The sequence below is a fragment of the Daucus carota genome, chromosome 7 (genome assembly GCF_001625215.2).
Source record: "Daucus carota subsp. sativus chromosome 7, DH1 v3.0, whole genome shotgun sequence".
NCBI lineage: Eukaryota > Viridiplantae > Streptophyta > Magnoliopsida > Apiales > Apiaceae > Daucus > Daucus carota.
Genome location: NC_030387.2, coordinates 8430942 through 8452262, shown reverse-complemented (window position 1 = coordinate 8452262; position 21321 = coordinate 8430942). Strand labels below are relative to the sequence as shown.

At 33.9% G+C, this 21321-nt stretch overlaps 2 protein-coding genes across 4 annotated transcripts; both read left to right on the top strand.

Moving 5' to 3' along the window:
• Positions 1–3512: 3512 nt before the first annotated feature.
• On the top strand, positions 3513–7663 carry LOC135147729 (uncharacterized). Of its 2 annotated transcripts, none has more exons than XM_064081004.1 (2): positions 3513–5215; positions 7241–7663. In XM_064081004.1, exons 1-2 carry the CDS (start codon positions 3687–3689, stop codon positions 7257–7259), a joined length of 1548 nt encoding a protein of 515 aa, XP_063937074.1. In that variant the 5' UTR covers positions 3513–3686; the 3' UTR covers positions 7260–7663. The 2 variants fall into 2 exon arrangements, with proteins under 2 accessions (XP_063937074.1, XP_063937073.1); XM_064081003.1 differs by having other exon boundaries at positions 7238–7663.
• An 8748-nt stretch (positions 7664–16411) lies between these two features.
• LOC135147726 (uncharacterized) lies at positions 16412–20596 on the top strand. 2 transcript variants are annotated; one of them, XM_064080997.1, is made up of 2 exons: positions 16412–18145; positions 20174–20596. In XM_064080997.1, the coding sequence occupies exons 1-2, from the start codon at positions 16617–16619 to the stop codon at positions 20190–20192; spliced, it is 1548 nt and encodes a 515-aa protein (XP_063937067.1). In that variant the 5' UTR covers positions 16412–16616; the 3' UTR covers positions 20193–20596. The 2 variants fall into 2 exon arrangements, with proteins under 2 accessions (XP_063937067.1, XP_063937066.1); XM_064080996.1 differs by having other exon boundaries at positions 20171–20596.
• Positions 20597–21321: the final 725 nt, after the last annotated feature.

Below are 21321 nucleotides of genomic sequence, written 5' to 3'. Positions count from 1 at the left end.
TCTAGTGGCCTGAGTTTTAACCATCACGTTGCCCCTTCAGGTGGCCAGAATGATATTGATTTCGAAACTGACTATGGAAATTTCAACGTCCACAGTTTCGTCCATAACCTCGTCCTCCTCTATGCCCTTTCCCACGTTCATTCTTCAGGAATGACGTGTTATGTACTTCAGGTACCTGGGCAGAGCCTATGGGACGAATCTGATGGTTTTTCAATAGCAACTCATTATTCTTTTCAACCACAAGAAGGAGATATACCATCGCACCATATTTTTGGAAACTCCGCTCTCTATATCGTTGTGCCAAAATCATAGTATTTGGGTGAAAAGTTGATAGGGTCTTTTCAATTATTTCAGCATCAATAATATTTTCACCATACAAAATTAATTTGAGCTTATCTTGAAAAAAGCAGAATTATATTCAGCTACATATTTGAAATCTTGTAACCTCAAATCAACCAGTCAAAACGGGCAGATGGTAAGTGAATAGGTTTCTGGTGATCAAATCTATCCTTGAGATTATTCCAAAGGGTAAGGGGATTTCTGATAATGAGATATTCAGATTTTAGGTCTTCATGGATGTGATGTCTTAGAAAGATAATTGGTTTGACATTTTGTTAAACAATGGGGATTATTTTCTAAATCAATAGTGTCCTAGGCTGTTAGCACTAAGGTGTAATATCACATCAAGGAACCAAGATAGATAATTATTCCCAGAAACATCCAAGGCAACAAATTCTAATTTTACAAGGTTCGTCATTCTGAATGTAAAATAAATATTTAAAACATGACCTATCAATATTTCAAGTTAATACAAAAACAATTTAATATCTATACAGTATGATATAACTAAAAAGTTTTAACGGCATTGTCGCCATTAACAAATCAAGCAATAGTAAAGTCATAAGCTATAACGATAGTAATAATCGTAAAATGAGTAGAGATAGATCGTACCTTATTTCTGTGAAAGTCGCAGTATTTAGAGTTGGTTAGATTGTACCTGTTTATGATGTACCTGTTTGACTTATCTCAGTTTGGCAGAGTCCTTCTTTGGCATATCTCAGTTCGGCAGAGTCTCGTGCTGATAACGTGTTGTAAATCTTGTAATATATACTATTAAACTATACAAGAATAAGAAAAGGAAACTATTCTGGAAAGTATAAAGAGAATAGGAGATGGAGAGAGAAAGTAGTTGTATTTCAGAATATTTCAGAATTGAGTTCATTTCAACTGAACCAGCTATTTATAGAGGTTGGTTGATGAATCTTCCTAACTAAGATTTGCAATACTTCTAGGTTAAGTATTACGATTCTTCTCGAGTAAGTATCGTAAGTCTTCCTTGATAAGCTTTGCGAGTCTTCCTTAGTAAGTTTCGCCAAACTTACTTGATAAGATTTGCGAGTCTTCTTGACTAAGCTTTTGACAATCACTTAATATATTATTTTATAACAAACTTACAATTGCCTTTAAATTATAAATAATAATTTCAATTTGACCCACGAACGCTTACAAAATTGTCACCCTCTTGCTTGATTGTGGTACATTAAAATCTAGAAAAATAAATGTGGTACTCCCACCGTCCCTTTGAGATGTATACATTTGTATTGGACACGGAGACTAAGAAAAGTGTATAAAGTAATGTAAAGTAATAAGAAAGATAAAGAAAAATAGGTAAAGTGGCGGGACCTATTAATATTTAAGTGATAGATTGAGAAAAGTAGATGAAGTTAGTGGGTGGGTGGGATTTTTATATTATAAAAGTTTACTATTTTGGGGAAATTTTGAAGTGTATAGAATTGAATGGGACATCCGAAAAGGAAAGTGTACAGAATTCAAAGGAACGGAGGGAGTACATTAAAAGGACGAATCTGTTTTTTGTCGGAATGTAATAATTATTTCCATATCTGTAAATAACGAACAACATCCTACTTCCCAAACAAAAGCATACTCCCTCCGTCCCAATCAATTTTATACAGTTTCTTTTTCGCGATGTCCCATCATTTCTATACAATCCCAAAATAGCAACTTTTTATAATATACTCCCTCCGTCCCTTTTTATCTGTCCATTTTGAAAAAAAAAACACATACCAAGAAATAATTGATTGTATAAACTTTTTCATTAAATACCCCTAATTAATATCTTGAAAATGGTGGAATACCCCTACTTTATGTATTGAAAACATGAATTCAACCAAGTTTTAAATAAGTCAAGACTTGAAAATTGAAATTATGGAGATATATTTGAAAAACTATCATTAAATTAGTTTTGAAAGTATAAATGGACAGATAAATAGGGACAAATTTTTACTTCCAAAATGGACAGATAAATAAGGACGGAGGGAGTAAAACACTATTACACCCACTAGATTCCCCCACTATCTCCATTTTATAATAATAAAAACACTATTACACCCACTGCCTTCCTCCACTATCTCAAATCTATTATTAAAAAATACATGAGTCCCACCACTTTACCCACTTTCCATTTAACTTTACTTATTTATTACACTTTTTCTTGGTCTCCGTGTCCAATCCCAATGTATATAACTCACTGCGACAGAGGGAGCAGAATTTAGCAACAAAACGGCAGCAACCGTCACTATAAAGTTCAATGTGTGAAAATATAATCTGTTGGTTAATCTAATTTAATTAAAATTCAATTTATTAATATTAAAATACTAATAAAATGATGTATAAATTTAAAATATAAATAATAAATTACGAATTATATAATCGCACATGTTAAAAACTATTTTTTTTTTAAAATTTTAAATGTTGAAATATTTATATCTCATCTAATTTGAGCATCATTCTTGTGAGTGTTTCTAAAATACACCTCTATGTCTCAATTGTAAAGTTCTAGTTAGGGAAAATTAATTCTAAAGTCACTGAATTATATGCACTTTTTTTTCTAGATACCTGAACTATAAATGTCAATTCATAAGTAATTCAACTCTTGATTTTTTTCTACCTGGGTCCTTTCGTTAGATCTGGTTTGACGCCGTTAGTTTTTCCGGCGAACTTGGTCGGAAAAACTCAAATCCGGTGAGCTCGAATTTTCCGACGAAGCTAATTTAAACACTAAAAGTTACGAAAATTATATGAATATGCTCATAATCACACGATCTATCAATCTACATCATTATAATTCGAATAAAAGCTATTAAAATGAAAACTAATATTCAACTCAAAATTCGGAAATTACCAAACTAAATTTTGATGGTATAGATGGATAGGCGATTGAAAAACGAGCAATTCGATTACTCAAGCTTCAAATCTGGATACCGGAATCACCTTCAAAATTATCTTTGATTCTCATGAACTTAAGAAGAACTAACGACGTCAAATCAGATCTAACGGAAGGACCTAGATAGGAAAAAAATTAAGAGTTGAATTACTTATGAATTGACATTTATAGTGACCTAGAAAAAAAAGTGCCTATAGTTTATAGACTTTAGAATTAATATTCCCATTTAGTTATTACCGCCCTGAACAAATCCTTCAGATTTCATATTGAAAACGACGTAGTCCTCCAGTGCTTTACATCGAAAAGAGGTTGAATTATATTTCCGTTTGTACCCCTGTCACTTCATATCCGTTGAAAAACATAAACTAATGTCAGTTGTTTGGAGAAGCTACATCGGAGTTTCATAGGTTTCCAATTAGGGTTTGGCTGCGCACATCCTTGAATGCAATTACGAGGTATGGATCGGTCTTTACTTTTCTTAATTCACGTAATTCTCTGGAACTTACGAAAGACTAAAGACTTAGTGAACGCGTTACATCAAGTAGGAGAACTTGTACTATCAATAGCAGCTAAAGAATTTGCAGTTCCTATGATTTTAATGAATCATGAAGAAACAGATGAGGCCATGGTGATGAGGTGTTTAATAGCGCTAGTTCTGATTGTGTTGAAAAGTCTTTTTAAGTGTCAAGAAGCTTTTGTAGATGTGTTGAGAGAAGCAGAGGGAGCGGTGATTAAGTTTTGTATGGAGAGTGAAAGGCCGAGAGTGGCGGTGATTATGTCGGCACCTGCTCGGTGGTGTGAACTTGATTTGAATTTGCTGGAAGAAATTAGGGGGAGACTCAGAAGTCCTACTGACCAGGCGCGTTTTCGTGGGGTGTGTAAGGCTTGGCATGATGTTCGTCCGGTTAAAATGATGAAATCGATACCGTGGCAAGTTAAATTGGACCGTGAAATTCCGAAGGCTGCTGATAAGTTAGAATTTCGAGTGTATGACCCGTCATCAATGTCTGCTTTTGTTCATAATATCTTTTGGGCTGATTTAGGTATTCCCTCTCCTTCGTCTTATAAGAATATAGGGGCTAGTCGTAAGAATAACTGGTTTTTTATTTGTATTAGTAAGCCAAGATTGTTTTTTTGGACGCGTAGATACTTTTTATTTCATACCCCATACACCAGAAAAACTATCAAACTCCCAACATTAGACTATCCATCTCGTTTTAAGTTCAGAAGAACGTTCTCCACTGACCCTGAGTCTCCGAATTGTGTCTTCTTTCTTTCGGATACTTTTGATGCAGACAAAATTGTTGTTATAACATATTGCAAGAGTGACACAAAATGGACGGCTAGAGAGTTTGAAAGAGTTCAGGAGTTTGTCCCTTGTGATTGCATCCCTATATACTTTCGAGAAATCTTCTACCTTGTTTCTCCCTTTGGACAAGTCGCATCCTATAATATTGTTGATGACGAATTTAAGTTTGAGAGTTTGTTAATAGATGAAAGTTTTGTTCTAAATTACAATTCATTTAGGATATACCAAGTGTTTGAGTTAAATGGAGAGCTCATGCTCATTTATTTTGGCTCAAAGAAAAAGGACAATGACAGTCGCCCCGGCAAGCAGTGTATAAGAATGTATGATTGGTCAAACAAGGTTTGGATTCCAGTGAGCACCCTTGGGGATAATGCAATATTTGTTGGCGACCAAATTCTTTCAGTTGCTATAGTTAATACAGAGGAAACGAAAAATTGTGGAGTATTACCAAACAAGATATATCGCTTTTATGATTTTGGGTGCATTATTTATTCCTTGGAGGATGGCAACTTAGTCGAATATACGCCTATGTATTCTAACTTACTGGGGGATGGTTGTGGTGATTTACCTGAATTCAAGTACAATTGTGGGATTACATTTTGGGATGCGACCAAGGCGTTTTATTGGTTGGAACCGCCCACTGTCATGTACAAACAATCAAGGTGACATATTGAGTAGTCTCTTTCTTTATGTTAAGTATAATTTTTTTATATAAAGTAGCATCCATGTTTTCTTTTTTACAAATGCTGCTAGGTGTTTTTCTTTTTTAAAATTTTTTCAGTCTCCTTGAGTGTTGTTATTTTGTTTGGTATGTGTACATCTGTAGCTGGTATAAATTCTATTATTAATATCTGAATAGTGTGAAGAAACACGTCTGTAGGATAAGAATCAACAACAGTTTCTTTTTTAACAGAGCATAGCCTTTTGTAAATTAGGTGCAGTAAAGTCATTACCCCAAAAAGTCAAAAAAAAAGAAAAAAGGTCATTAACCCAAAGATTTTTCAATTGCAGAAGACATAGGAAATATTATATAAAAGGTAATAAGTATCAATAGAATAATACCTAGTTTTGTAAACAACTTATATGTTGGTATTATATGTGGGAAAAATTAGCTTTGCAGAACTCATTTGTTGTACGAAGAAGCATGGAACACTTAGACAACTGAGCGAAAACATTCTTGTCCCCATAATTATGCACAAATATACTCATCATTTATCAAGCCAGTCTCTGTTTTTCCACTTTTTTCTTAAAACTGATCATATTAAATTGTTCCTGGTAATACTTCACAATGATATATATAACCATATGTCCAAATTAGAAACTAATATCTTGTTGTTATTTTGAGTTACAAAATCAGTGACAAACTATTTGTTACCTTTATGTCTTTCAGTGAATTATGTTACCTAAGCTCGTAGCTTGTATGGGGTTGCGTGTTTTGTTAGGTAACTGGATTTTAACAATATTCTTCGGAATTAGGTTCTCTTGATTGCCACTACTGGTGTTCACGACATCTTCTGAATGATTCCTACCTGAATGTTCATCAACGTCTTCTTTCTCATCTTTGTTCACGTCCTCATGGTTAGTCTTAAACTATGTTGTGTTTTTACACTCCCACACAAGTCTTTCCACTCAACTACTTAAGTTTGGCCAGAATTGGAAGATGAACATAGAGAACTAGATATGTTGCTACTCCTCCCACAATGATAATTTGTCACCATCATTTTTCGCATAAGCATTTGTTGTCACATGTACAACCACAAGTTGACGTGGATGTTTCATCTAATCTAAAAGCTACTAACCGTGACCACTACCCACATGTACCTTCTTTGTACCTGCAATGGTGAATCTAACAATCATCTTGCTTTTAATGAATTTTTTAATATATATCGATTATTATTCTTTAGCAATGTAAAAAAGATATCTATCATAAATTTGTAATCATATCATACTTAGGAAAGTATTATATAGGTTTATTATGTACACTGAGTAGCTCTTTTGTTATTGATCAGCTCATTATCATTGAGTTTTTGTTATTGAAACATTTTTTTTGTTTATATTCTTGCGGAAAATTATCGTGCACCATAGTTAATCAGCCCATTTCCCCATTAGCCCGGAGCTGTGTAATTTGCAATAATTACTAGATAATTTGTGAGTTTAATTGAGTATGTAATTGGTGTTACATATGAGTCAGATTGAGTATAATGTTTAATTTGCAATCAGGATTCAACATTGTCCACAATTCGCAGTGAGTATAAGTTCTTGGCATTAGGAGTCTTGATTGTTGATGGCATATATATTGAAAGCCTTCTGTCCAGTGGGAATAGAATCTACCTTTTTTGGTGTTTTGTGTGTGTGTGTGTGTGTTTAAATTTCTTGTAATTGACCATGCTAAAAAAAAAAAAAATCTTCTGTGCACTATTGTCCATAATTTTCATCCATTTAGTCATTAATTCCAGCAATATGCATCAACCATCTATCTTTTTGAAATGATTGGCTTCCTTCCTCCCACTCGTATACCCATGTTATTATAGAAAAGTCGCACTCTCTTCATATTTATAAAGTCCAGTTGACACGTAATTCTAGTTAGTGATATGCAGTAATAGTGGTATGTTTCATTGCGGTATTTTGATTTCTACTTGAATTTCCGTGCATTTTATTCAAACTTAAATTTTTTGTTTCTGCAGCAGATTTCATGCTAGTACCTAAAGCAGATTGTAAAGTGCCCTGCTGTGCAATTAGCAAAAAGAAAAAAAAAGAAAAAAAAAGTGCCAGTGCTGTGGTGGTCGACGCGCCTTACCTGCATGGAAAAAACAAGGCGGAGAGAAGAAAAGCTATACTTTGTATGTGATTGCAGATGATTATGCTGGTGACTTGGCTTTTCTTGATCATGAGCTTGAAGTTAAAATTCCCTATAAATAGAAAAAAAAAAGTGAAAAAAAAGAGAGAGAAGTTATATATTGTGCGGGGCCTTTTTATTTTTGAAGTGTTCTGTTGTTTATTTTTAGTAAGCTTTCAGTTTATCTTAACTTATCCAATTTGGTGAATTGGATGTATAATTATGTATTGTTGTGAGATTATAATGTGATATATACATCAGCTCCTTGTTGTTTTCTCATGATTAGTTGGCACGGGAAAGCTGTCTGAATTTAGGACGGGAAAAAAATATCGGTCAGACACTGGTACGCAACAATAACCGGTGTCTGGTGCACAGAGGAAATCTCTTAAAATTATCCAAACACAGAAGATTATGCTTGTGAATTGGTTTTTACCAGATCATGGGTTGGATTAGTTAGCTGGGAAGAATCAGGTCATGCTTAACATTTGCCTTTTTATTCTGAAGTGCCCTGTCCTATTATTAGTAAGCTTTCCATTATAGTCCAACTATTTATATTAAATTTTCCAATTTTTAAGACGTTTGCTATGTGCAGTTGTAAGGATTGGTTGGTTTGGATCAAGGTTTTTTAGTGTAGTTGAAGTTCTTGCTCTTCATTCTCCTTGACGGAAGTTTACTACAGTCCTGCAGATATACGAGTTTCTTGCCTTTGCCCTTCAAACGGAAGCTGCTTGAAACAGAAGCTTCTGATTGATTAGCAGTCAGGTTTATCATAAGGAGTCTTTGTTATGGTTTAAGCTGAAGCGCTCTAGAGTATAGACCATGACCATCATTTTAGAGTTGTAGTATAATATATAGACAATTAAACAGCTAGCGTTTTATCTTGTATTACAGATCTATACTAATCTTCTATTCACAGCTGCATCTAGTATTAAACTTAGATTTTCAATACAAATGTTTAAGTTTAACTTTCTTTTCCTACATTATAAAGGCTAGTAACATCTCATGGTTGAAGTCAGGAAAACCCAATTTACCTTCTCCAAGTCCTAATGGGCCGATAGGATGAGAACAGAGAAAACTGACAAGAATATCTAATAAATTTACCTTGGAGTAATAAAAGTGGCGTTTGTCGAAACTCAAAAATATCTGAAAATTATCTTATTGACTGGAAATGATCCAAAATTAAAAATTTATTTCTAAAATCTTAAACTTTGTTGTAAATCTTGTAATATATACTATTAAACTATACAAGAATAAGAAAAGGAAACTATTCTGGAAAGTATAAAGAGAATAGGAGATGGAGAGAGAAAGTAGTTGTATTTCAGAATATTTCAGAATTGAGTTCATTTCAACTGAACCAGCTATTTATAGAGGTTGGTTGATGAATCTTCCTAACTAAGATTTGCAATACTTCTAGGTTAAGTATTACGATTCTTCTCGAGTAAGTATCGTAAGTCTTCCTTGATAAGCTTTGTGAGTCTTCCTTAGTAAGTTTCGCCAAACTTACTTGATAAGATTTGCGAGTCTTCTTGACTAAGCTTTTGACAATCACTTAATATATTATTTTATAACACTCCCCCTTGATTGTCAAATGCGAGTTATCATAGAGATTGACTGCCTCGTTAAAACCTTGCAAGGAAAAACCCAGTGGGATAAAAACCTTGTCGAAGGAAAAAGAGTACAGTCTCCCCCTGAATTAAATTACTCACATTTCGACATCTTGATCTAGTAGACCTTTTAATCTTCGTATACCCATATAACTTCGTAACTTCTCAAATGTTGATGTCGGTAATGACTTTGCAGGTTTATCCACCAGGTTATTGGATGAACGAACTTGTTGTACATCAATATCACCATTTTCTTGAAACTCCTGAGTATAGAAGAATTCTGACAATATGTGTTTTGTTCGATCTCCTTAGATATGTCTTTTCTTGAGTTGTTTTAACCAAATACATCATTTGCTTGCTTCATGAATTTCCAGTAACTTTGTTTGTAATCGCCCAAAGTGAAGATCTGACATGTATCCAGCATCTTTTAGTTGGGCCAGAATTGAATCTCGCCAACAGGTTCACAACAAATGCAATATAAGGGCTCCAATTGCACGAAGGTAGGAAACTTCAGATTCGAGTGCTTATTCATCCTGTTCTCTAGGACGGAAGGGATCCTTTTCAACCTCAAGTGATTGACAAACCATTGACGTGGTTAGTGGATGAACTTTGTCCACTTAGAACCGATCAAGGACCTTTTCAATGTAGTTTGATTGATAAACAAATATGCCTGAAGATAAGTGTTCCACCTGTATACCTAAATAAAATCTTGTCTTTCGAAGATCTTTCATTTCAAAACTCATTTTTCAAATGGTTAATAGCATTAGTAATATCTTTAAAAGTACCAATAATATTCAAATCATCCACATATCAACAATTATAACAAAAACGGTTGGTGAACGTTGAATAAAAATGCAAAGACATACCTGGTGATTAACATATCCATCATTCAATAATTATTTACCAAGCATGTTGTACCACATACGACCAAATTGTTTCAAACCATATAATAATCGTTGGGATATAACATAATATAAATGTCAAGGCTTAGTGTCCTCTATCTCTAATCCTTCAGGGATTTTCATAAAAATATCACTATCAAGTGATATATAAAAGTATGCTATCACAACGTCCATCAGACGTGTTTCCAAAGCCATACTCATTATAAAATGAGAGGTAACTCCATCCATTACAGGAGAGTATATTTCCTGGTGATTAAAATTATACCCATTAGGAAATAAAAGTAACTCTATCCCTTATAGGAGAGTATGTTTCCTAATAATCAAATCCAGGTCTCTGAGAGAATCCTTGGGCTATCAACCAAGCTTTATATCTCACAATTTCATCTCTCATTTCATTTTCATACAAATACTCATCTATTCCCAACAGGGACTTCACCAGCTGGTGTTTAAACTATAGGTCCATATACATTTACCTTGCGCAAGAATTGCAATTCTTCCTAGATTGCAATTTTTCATTTTGGCCAATCATATCATTGTCGACACTCTTCCACACTTTGTGGTTCAAGATCGGAGTTCATAATAATATTGCATACATATCGCAATCTCAATACTCCCACGATCCAATTATCTCATTGTCGACACTTCTCCACACTTTGTGGTTTAGGATCGGAGTTTATAATAATATCACATACATATCATCAATCTCAATACTCCCACGATCCAATCATCTCATTGTCGACACTTTAGGATCGGAGTTTATAATAATATCACATATCACGGAAAAACATACACATCATCAATCTTAGTACTCTCACGATCCAATAATTTCCCTTTATGTACATAAATTATAGAGATCTCATAACTTTCAGGTACCTTTGCTTCCATGGAAGCATTTGCCACTTCTAGGGCATGTGCCACTTCTGGGGCAATTTCCTCTTCAGGAGGATTTGTCACAGCCACTTCAGGGGCTTGAACCTCTTCAGGAGGCAATACCACTTCTGGGGTATGTATTTGTCACTTCTGGGACAATATCATCTTTCAGAGATAATCCCATTTCTAGGAATTTTGTTTCAGCCACTTCAGGGGCTCAAACCTCTTCAGGAGGTAATACCACTTCTGGGGTATTTTATGGAATTGTTGCCACTTCTTGGCAAGTCTAATTAATTTCCGTTTCATAAAAGAATAACCTCTACAAGGGGTAATACCGCTTTTAGGGTATATATCAAAAAGCTTGCCACTTCTGGGGCAAGTATAATCAATTTGTAATTTCACAATACAATATCATATGTACGAATAGATTTCCCACGCTTCCGGCGTGCTTATTATATTCTAACCAATTCTTCAAAAATTGCTTTATAAATCAGGATTTCAATCCTTACCAAAGCATTAATAGCATGTATGTGTGATAATATGTCTAAAAATCACTAAAAGAATTCGGCATTGATTATCAATATTTTGCATATAAATAACTCTTTGAAGTTATGACCCATATTATTAGTAGATCAATATAATTCAAAACTGATGCATTCGAAGATATCACATAATTTATGCAAAATATTTTCTCCCCCTGATTTAGGGAATATAGATTCACCAAAATGAAAATCAGCATACTGAGCAAAAAAAATATCACCAGTTAATGGCTCTAGATACCTTATATTAAACGAAGAATCAAAACCAGCATATATACTATTGTGCCTCAGTGTAGTTCTTTGTGACAATGCAATAAGGGCACATTCTTCAATTATCAAAAGTCCCCCACTAGTATCTCTAAAATCTTTTTAATGACCAGTTAACCAAAAGATTGTCTATGACAATCATATGATTCGATTTTATTTGTGAACTACTATTTGACAAGATACTAAATAATTGTAGCTCACATAGCTCTTTACTCTATTGATTATTAAGGCAAGTAATTTGGTAAAGGCATATAAGGGACCATCGAGTTGACGCATCAATAAAGTACCTAAATGTGCCAGAAGATGGATGAATAGGACCACAAATGTCACCTTGAATTCTTTCTAAGAATTTCGGGGATTCAGTTTGAAGCTTAACTAGGAATGATCAGACAATCAAAACTTTTTAAGGAACATACTGAACAAGGAAGTTCACCTTGGGCATTACCTTTTGAGTTATAAAAAGGATGTCCTCTAGATTCTTTAATAATATGACGCATCATAGATATTCCTAGATGATCAAGCCTTTCATGCCAAGGGAAAAGTAGTTTTAGGTTTGTGACTTTGGGAATGTTGACACTATGAGATTCAATAGCTCTTATTCTTGTAACATATAATCCTGAAGAAATTGAGTGAAATTTTTCAAAGACCTTTTTATTGTCAACGGTGTTTGAGGTGATGAGAAGATATTCTTTTTCATTCTCATCAGTAGTTTCAACGTGAAACCATTACAAACGAGTATCTTTAAACCTTAGTAGGTTTCTAGCTGCCTTTCTAGAGTATAGAGCATCTTATGTGCGTCTTATTTGGCAGAATAAAACTAGCTTCTCAGAAACCTCTATTATGTATGATGTACCCGATACCGTCCAGACATGTAAGTTGGTTTTATTAGTCAACTGTGAAAGTATTTCTAACTTTTTAAAATAGTGTGTGGTTGTGCAATCAATAATGCATATATCTTCCATCTCTATACATATATAAATGAAAAACATCTTTTAAAAACACACCGAGTATACCAAACAACAACATGAAACAAGCAGATAAAGAAAATAAGTAAAACATAAAGGTAATAAGTAAAGCAAGACAATACGTATGAAGTCTAGTCCTCTCAACCATAATAAAGGTTAGCACCAGTATCTATTTCATTTGAGACCTTATTGATTGGTTCATCAACTAGATTATAATTAGAAAAGTTTGTTTCTACTCTCTTTCCATTATTCTTTTGGATAACCCATACAGATCAACAAGATGTTTAGGTATGCGATAGGTACATTGCCAATGTCCCTCAGATCCGCACCAATGACATATGCCTCGGTTCTCTCCTTCTTGGATGCCTTTCTTTTGGCACTTCACGTTGTCATTTCTAGTGGCCTGAGTTTTAACCATCACGTTGCCCCTTCAGGTGGCCAGAATGATATTGATTTCGAAACTGACTATGGAAATTTCAACGTCCACAGTTTCGTCCATAACCTCGTCCTCCTCTATGCCCTTTCCCACGTTCATTCTTCAGGAATGACGTGTTATGTACTTCAGGTACCTGGGCAGAGCCTATGGGACGAATCTGATGGTTTTTCAATAGCAACTCATTATTCTTTTCAACCACAAGAAGGAGATATACCATCGCACCATATTTTTGGAAACTCCGCTCTCTATATCGTTGTGCCAAAATCATAGTATTTGGGTGAAAAGTTGATAGGGTCTTTTCAATTATTTCAGCATCAATAATATTTTCACCATACAAAATTAATTTGAGCTTATCTTGAAAAAAGCAGAATTATATTCAGCTACATATTTGAAATCTTGTAACCTCAAATCAACCAGTCAAAACGGGCAGATGGTAAGTGAATAGGTTTCTGGTGATCAAATCTATCCTTGAGATTATTCCAAAGGGTAAGGGGATTTCTGATAATGAGATATTCAGATTTTAGGTCTTCATGGATGTGATGTCTTAGAAAGATAATTGGTTTGACATTTTGTTAAACAATGGGGATTATTTTCTAAATCAATAGTGTCCTAGGCTGTTAGCACTAAGGTGTAATATCACATCAAGGAACCAAGATAGATAATTATTCCCAGAAACATCCAAGGCAACAAATTCTAATTTTACAAGGTTCGTCATTCTGAATGTAAAATAAATATTTAAAACATGACCTATCAATATTTCAAGTTAATACAAAAACAATTTAATATCTATACAGTATGATATAACTAAAAAGTTTTAACGGCATTGTCGCCATTAACAAATCAAGCAATAGTAAAGTCATAAGCTATAACGATAGTAATAATCGTAAAATGAGTAGAGATAGATCGTACCTTATTTCTGTGAAAGTCGCAGTATTTAGAGTTGGTTAGATTGTACCTGTTTATGATGTACCTGTTTGACTTATCTCAGTTTGGCAGAGTCCTTCTTTGGCATATCTCAGTTCGGCAGAGTCTCGTGCTGATAACGTGTTGTAAATCTTGTAATATATACTATTAAACTATACAAGAATAAGAAAAGGAAACTATTCTGGAAAGTATAAAGAGAATAGGAGATGGAGAGAGAAAGTAGTTGTATTTCAGAATATTTCAGAATTGAGTTCATTTCAACTGAACCAGCTATTTATAGAGGTTGGTTGATGAATCTTCCTAACTAAGATTTGCAATACTTCTAGGTTAAGTATTACGATTCTTCTCGAGTAAGTATCGTAAGTCTTCCTTGATAAGCTTTGCGAGTCTTCCTTAGTAAGTTTCGCCAAACTTACTTGATAAGATTTGCGAGTCTTCTTGACTAAGCTTTTGACAATCACTTAATATATTATTTTATAACAAACTTACAATTGCCTTTAAATTATAAATAATAATTTCAATTTGACCCACGAACGCTTACAAAATTGTCACCCTCTTGCTTGATTGTGGTACATTAAAATCTAGAAAAATAAATGTGGTACTCCCACCGTCCCTTTGAGATGTATACATTTGTATTGGACACGGAGACTAAGAAAAGTGTATAAAGTAATGTAAAGTAATAAGAAAGATAAAGAAAAATAGGTAAAGTGGCGGGACCTATTAATATTTAAGTGATAGATTGAGAAAAGTAGATGAAGTTAGTGGGTGGGTGGGATTTTTATATTATAAAAGTTTACTATTTTGGGGAAATTTTGAAGTGTATAGAATTGAATGGGACATCCGAAAAGGAAAGTGTACAGAATTCAAAGGAACGGAGGGAGTACATTAAAAGGACGAATCTGTTTTTTGTCGGAATGTAATAATTATTTCCATATCTGTAAATAACGAACAGCATCCTACTTCCCAAACAAAAGCATACTCCCTCCGTCCCAATCAATTTTATACAGTTTCTTTTTCGCGATGTCCCATCATTTCTATACAATCCCAAAATAGCAACTTTTTATAATATACTCCCTCCGTCCCTTTTTATCTGTCCATTTTGAAAAAAAAAACACATACCAAGAAATAATTGATTGTATAAACTTTTTCATTAAATACCCCTAATTAATATCTTGAAAATGGTGGAATACCCCTACTTTATGTATTGAAAACATGAATTCAACCAAGTTTTAAATAAGTCAAGACTTGAAAATTGAAATTATGGAGATATATTTGAAAAACTATCATTAAATTAGTTTTGAAAGTATAAATGGACAGATAAATAGGGACAAATTTTTACTTCCAAAATGGACAGATAAATAAGGACGGAGGGAGTAAAACACGATTACACCCACTAGATTCCCCCACTATCTCCATTTTATAATAATAAAAACACTATTACACCCACTGCCTTCCTCCACTATCTCAAATCTATTATTAAAAAATACATGAGTCCCACCACTTTACCCACTTTCCATTTAACTTTACTCATTTATTACACTTTTTCTTGGTCTCCGTGTCCAATCCCAATGTATATAACTCACTGCGACAGAGGGAGCAGAATTTAGCAACAAAACGGCAGCAACCGTCACTATAAAGTTCAATGTGTGAAAATATAATCTGTTGGTTAATCTAATTTAATTAAAATTCAATTTATTAATATTAAAATACTAATAAAATGATGTATAAATTTAAAATATAAATAATAAATTACGAATTATATAATCGCACATGTTAAAAACTATTTTTTTTTAAAATTTTAAATGTTGAAATATTTATATCTCATCTAATTTGAGCATCATTCTTGTGAGTGTTTCTAAAATACACCTCTATGTCTCAATTGTAAAGTTCTAGTTAGGGAAAATTAATTCTAAAGTCACTGAATTATATGCACTTTTTTTTCTAGATACCTGAACTATAAATGTCAATTCATAAGTAATTCAACTCTTGATTTTTTTCTACCTGGGTCCTTTCGTTAGATCTGGTTTGACGCCGTTAGTTTTTCCGGCGAACTTGGTCGGAAAAACTCAAATCCGGTGAGCTCGAATTTTCCGACGAAGCTAATTTAAACACTAAAAGTTACGAAAATTATATGAATATGCTCATAATCACACGATCTATCAATCTACATCATTATAATTCGAATAAAAGCTATTAAAATGAAAACTAATATTCAACTCAAAATTCGGAAATTACCAAACTAAATTTTGATGGTATAGATGGATAGGCGATTGAAAAACGAGCAATTCGATTACTCAAGCTTCAAATCTGGATACCGGAATCACCTTCAAAATTATCTTTGATTCTCATGAACTTAAGAAGAACTAACGACGTCAAATCAGATCTAACGGAAGGACCTAGATAGGATAAAAATTAAGAGTTGAATTACTTATGAATTGACATTTATAGTGACCTAGAAAAAAAAAGTGCCTATAGTTTATAGACTTTAGAATTAATATTCCCATTTAGTTATTACCGCCCTGAACAAATCCTTCAGATTTCATATTGAAAACGACGTAGTCCTCCAGTGCTTTACATCGAAAAGAGGTTGAATTATATTTCCGTTTGTACCCCTGTCACTTCATATCCGTTGAAAAACATAAACTAATGTCAGTTGTTTGGAGAAGCTACATCGGAGTTTCATAGGTTTCCAATTAGGGTTTGGCTGCGCACATCCTTGAATGCAATTACGAGGTATGGATCGGTCTTTACTTTTCTTAATTCACGTAATTCTCTGGAACTTACGAAAGACTAAAGACTTAGTGAACGCGTTACATCAAGTAGGAGAACTTGTACTATCAATAGCAGCTAAAGAATTTGCAGTTCCTATGATTTTAATGAATCATGAAGAAACAGATGAGGCCATGGTGATGAGGTGTTTAATAGCGCTAGTTCTGATTGTGTTGAAAAGTCTTTTTAAGTGTCAAGAAGCTTTTGTAGATGTGTTGAGAGAAGCAGAGGGAGCGGTGATTAAGTTTTGTATGGAGAGTGAAAGGCCGAGAGTGGCGGTGATTATGTCGGCACCTGCTCGGTGGTGTGAACTTGATTTGAATTTGCTGGAAGAAATTAGGGGGAGACTCAGAAGTCCTACTGACCAGGCGCGTTTTCGTGGGGTGTGTAAGGCTTGGCATGATGTTCGTCCGGTTAAAATGATGAAATCGATACCGTGGCAAGTTAAATTGGACCGTGAAATTCCGAAGGCTGCTGATAAGTTAGAATTTCGAGTGTATGACCCGTCATCAATGTCTGCTTTTGTTCATAATATCTTTTGGGCTGATTTAGGTATTCCCTCTCCTTCGTCTTATAAGAATATAGGGGCTAGTCGTAAGAATAACTGGTTTTTTATTTGTATTAGTAAGCCAAGATTGTTTTTTTGGACGCGTAGATACTTTTTATTTCATACCCCATACACCAGAAAAACTATCAAACTCCCAACATTAGACTATCCATCTCGTTTTAAGTTCAGAAGAACGTTCTCCACTGACCCTGAGTCTCCGAATTGTGTCTTCTTTCTTTCGGATACTTTTGATGCAGACAAAATTGTTGTTATAACATATTGCAAGAGTGACACAAAATGGACGGCTAGAGAGTTTGAAAGAGTTCAGGAGTTTGTCCCTTGTGATTGCATCCCTATATACTTTCGAGAAATCTTCTACCTTGTTTCTCCCTTTGGACAAGTCGCATCCTATAATATTGTTGATGACGAATTTAAGTTTGAGAGTTTGTTAATAGATGAAAGTTTTGTTCTAAATTACAATTCATTTAGGATATACCAAGTGTTTGAGTTAAATGGAGAGCTCATGCTCATTTATTTTGGCTCAAAGAAAAAGGACAATGACAGTCGCCCCGGCAAGCAGTGTATAAGAATGTATGATTGGTCAAACAAGGTTTGGATTCCAGTGAGCACCCTTGGGGATAATGCAATATTTGTTGGCGACCAAATTCTTTCAGTTGCTATAGTTAATACAGAGGAAACGAAAAATTGTGGAGTATTACCAAACAAGATATATCGCTTTTATGATTTTGGGTGCATTATTTATTCCTTGGAGGATGGCAACTTAGTCGAATATACGCCTATGTATTCTAACTTACTGGGGGATGGTTGTGGTGATTTACCTGAATTCAAGTACAATTGTGGGATTACATTTTGGGATGCGACCAAGGCGTTTTATTGGTTGGAACCGCCCACTGTCATGTACAAACAATCAAGGTGACATATTGAGTAGTCTCTTTCTTTATGTTAAGTATAATTTTTTTATATAAAGTAGCATCCATGTTTTCTTTTTTACAAATGCTGCTAGGTGTTTTTCTTTTTTAAAATTTTTTCAGTCTCCTTGAGTGTTGTTATTTTGTTTGGTATGTGTACATCTGTAGCTGGTATAAATTCTATTATTAATATCTGAATAGTGTGAAGAAACACGTCTGTAGGATAAGAATCAACAACAGTTTCTTTTTTAACAGAGCATAGCCTTTTGTAAATTAGGTGCAGTAAAGTCATTACCCCAAAAAGTCAAAAAAAAAAGAAAAAAGGTCATTAACCCAAAGATTTTTCAATTGCAGAAGACATAGGAAATATTATATAAAAGGTAATAAGTATCAATAGAATAATACCTAGTTTTGTAAACAACTTATATGTTGGTATTATATGTGGGAAAAATTAGCTTTGCAGAACTCATTTGTTGTACGAAGAAGCATGGAACACTTAGACAACTGAGCGAAAACATTCTTGTCCCCATAATTATGCACAAATATACTCATCATTTATCAAGCCAGTCTCTGTTTTTCCACTTTTTTCTTAAAACTGATCATATTAAATTGTTCCTGGTAATACTTCACAATGATATATATAACCATATGTCCAAATTAGAAACTAATATCTTGTTGTTATTTTGAGTTACAAAATCAGTGACAAACTATTTGTTACCTTTATGTCTTTCAGTGAATTATGTTACCTAACCTCGTAGCTTGTATGGGGTTGCGTGTTTTGTTAGGTAACTGGATTTTAACAATATTCTTCGGAATTAGGTTCTCTTGATTGCCACTACTGGTGTTCACGACATCTTCTGAATGATTCCTACCTGAATGTTCATCAACGTCTTCTTTCTCATCTTTGTTCACGTCCTCATGGTTAGTCTTAAACTATGTTGTGTTTTTACACTCCCACACAAGTCTTTCCACTCAACTACTTAAGTTTGGCCGGAATTGGAAGATGAACATAGAGAACTAGATATGTTGCTACTCCTCCCACAATGATAATTTGTCACCATCATTTTTCGCATAAGCATTTGTTGTCACATGTACAACCACAAGTTGACGTGGATGTTTCATCTAATCTAAAAGCTACTAACCGTGACCACTACCCACATGTACCTTCTTTGTACCTGCAATGGTGAATCTAACAATCATCTTGCTTTTAATGAATTTTTTAATATATATCGATTATTATTCTTTAGCAATGTAAAAAAGATATCTATCATAAATTTGTAATCATATCATACTTAGGAAAGTATTATATAGGTTTATTATGTACACTGAGTAGCTCTTTTGTTATTGATCAGCTCATTATCATTGAGTTTTTGTTATTGAAACATTTTTTTTGTTTATATTCTTGCGGAAAATTATCGTGCACCATAGTTAATCAGCCCATTTCCCCATTAGCCCGGAGCTGTGTAATTTGCAATAATTACTAGATAATTTGTGAGTTTAATTGAGTATGTAATTGGTGTTACATATGAGTCAGATTGAGTATAATGTTTAATTTGCAATCAGGATTCAACATTGTCCACAATTCGCAGTGAGTATAAGTTCTTGGCATTAGGAGTCTTGATTGTTGATGGCATATATATTGAAAGCCTTCTGTCCAGTGGGAATAGAATCTACCTTTTTTGGTGTTTTGTGTGTGTGTGTGTGTGTGTTTAAATTTCTTGTAATTGACCATGCTAAAAAAAAAAAAAATCTTCTGTGCACTATTGTCCATAATTTTCATCCATTTAGTCATTAATTCCAGCAATATGCATCAACCATCTATCTTTTTGAAATGATTGGCTTCCTTCCTCCCACTCGTATACCCATGTTATTATAGAAAAGTCGCACTCTCTTCATATTTATAAAGTCCAGTTGACACGTAATTCTAGTTAGTGATATGCAGTAATAGTGGTATGTTTCATTGCGGTATTTTGATTTCTACTTGAATTTCCGTGCATTTTATTCAAACTTAAATTTTTTGTTTCTGCAGCAGATTTCATGCTAGTACCTAAAGCAGATTGTAAAGTGCCCTGCTGTGCAATTAGCAAAAAGAAAAAAAAAGAAAAAAAAAGTGCCAGTGCTGTGGTGGTCGACGCGCCTTACCTGCATGGAAAAAACAAGGCGGAGAGAAGAAAAGCTATACTTTGTATGTGATTGCAGATGATTATGCTGGTGACTTGGCTTTTCTTGATCATGAGCTTGAAGTTAAAATTCCCTATAAATAGAAAAAAAAAAGTGAAAAAAAAGAGAGAGAAGTTATATATTGTGCGGGGCCTTTTTATTTTTGAAGTGTTCTGTTGTTTATTTTTAGTAAGCTTTCAGTTTATCTTAACTTATCCAATTTGGTGAATTGGATGTATAATTATGTATTGTTGTGAGATTATAATGTGATATATACATCAGCTCCTTGTTGTTTTCTCATGATTAGTTGGCACGGGAAAGCTGTCTGAATTTAGGACGGGAAAAAAATATCGGTCAGACACTGGTACGCAACAATAACCGGTGTCTGGTGCACAGAGGAAATCTCTTAAAATTATCCAAACACAGAAGATTATGCTTGTGAATTGGTTTTTACCAGATCATGGGTTGGATTAGTTAGCTGGGAAGAATCAGGTCATGCTTAACATTTGCCTTTTTATTCTGAAGTGCCCTGTCCTATTATTAGTAAGCTTTCCATTATAGTCCAACTATTTATATTAAATTTTCCAATTTTTAAGACGTTTGCTATGTGCAGTTGTAAGGATTGGTTGGTTTGGATCAAGGTTTTTTAGTGTAGTTGAAGTTCTTGCTCTTCATTCTCCTTGACGGAAGTTTACTACAGTCCTGCAGATATACGAGTTTCTTGCCTTTGCCCTTCAAACGGAAGCTGCTTGAAACAGAAGCTTCTGATTGATTAGCAGTCAGGTTTATCATAAGGAGTCTTTGTTATGGTTTAAGCTGAAGCGCTCTAGAGTATAGACCATGACCATCATTTTAGAGTTGTAGTATAATATATAGACAATTAAACAGCTAGCGTTTTATCTTGTATTACAGATCTATACTAATCTTCTATTCACAGCTGCATCTAGTATTAAACTTAGATTTTCAATACAAATGTTTAAGTTTAACTTTCTTTTCCTACATTATAAAGGCTAGTAACAT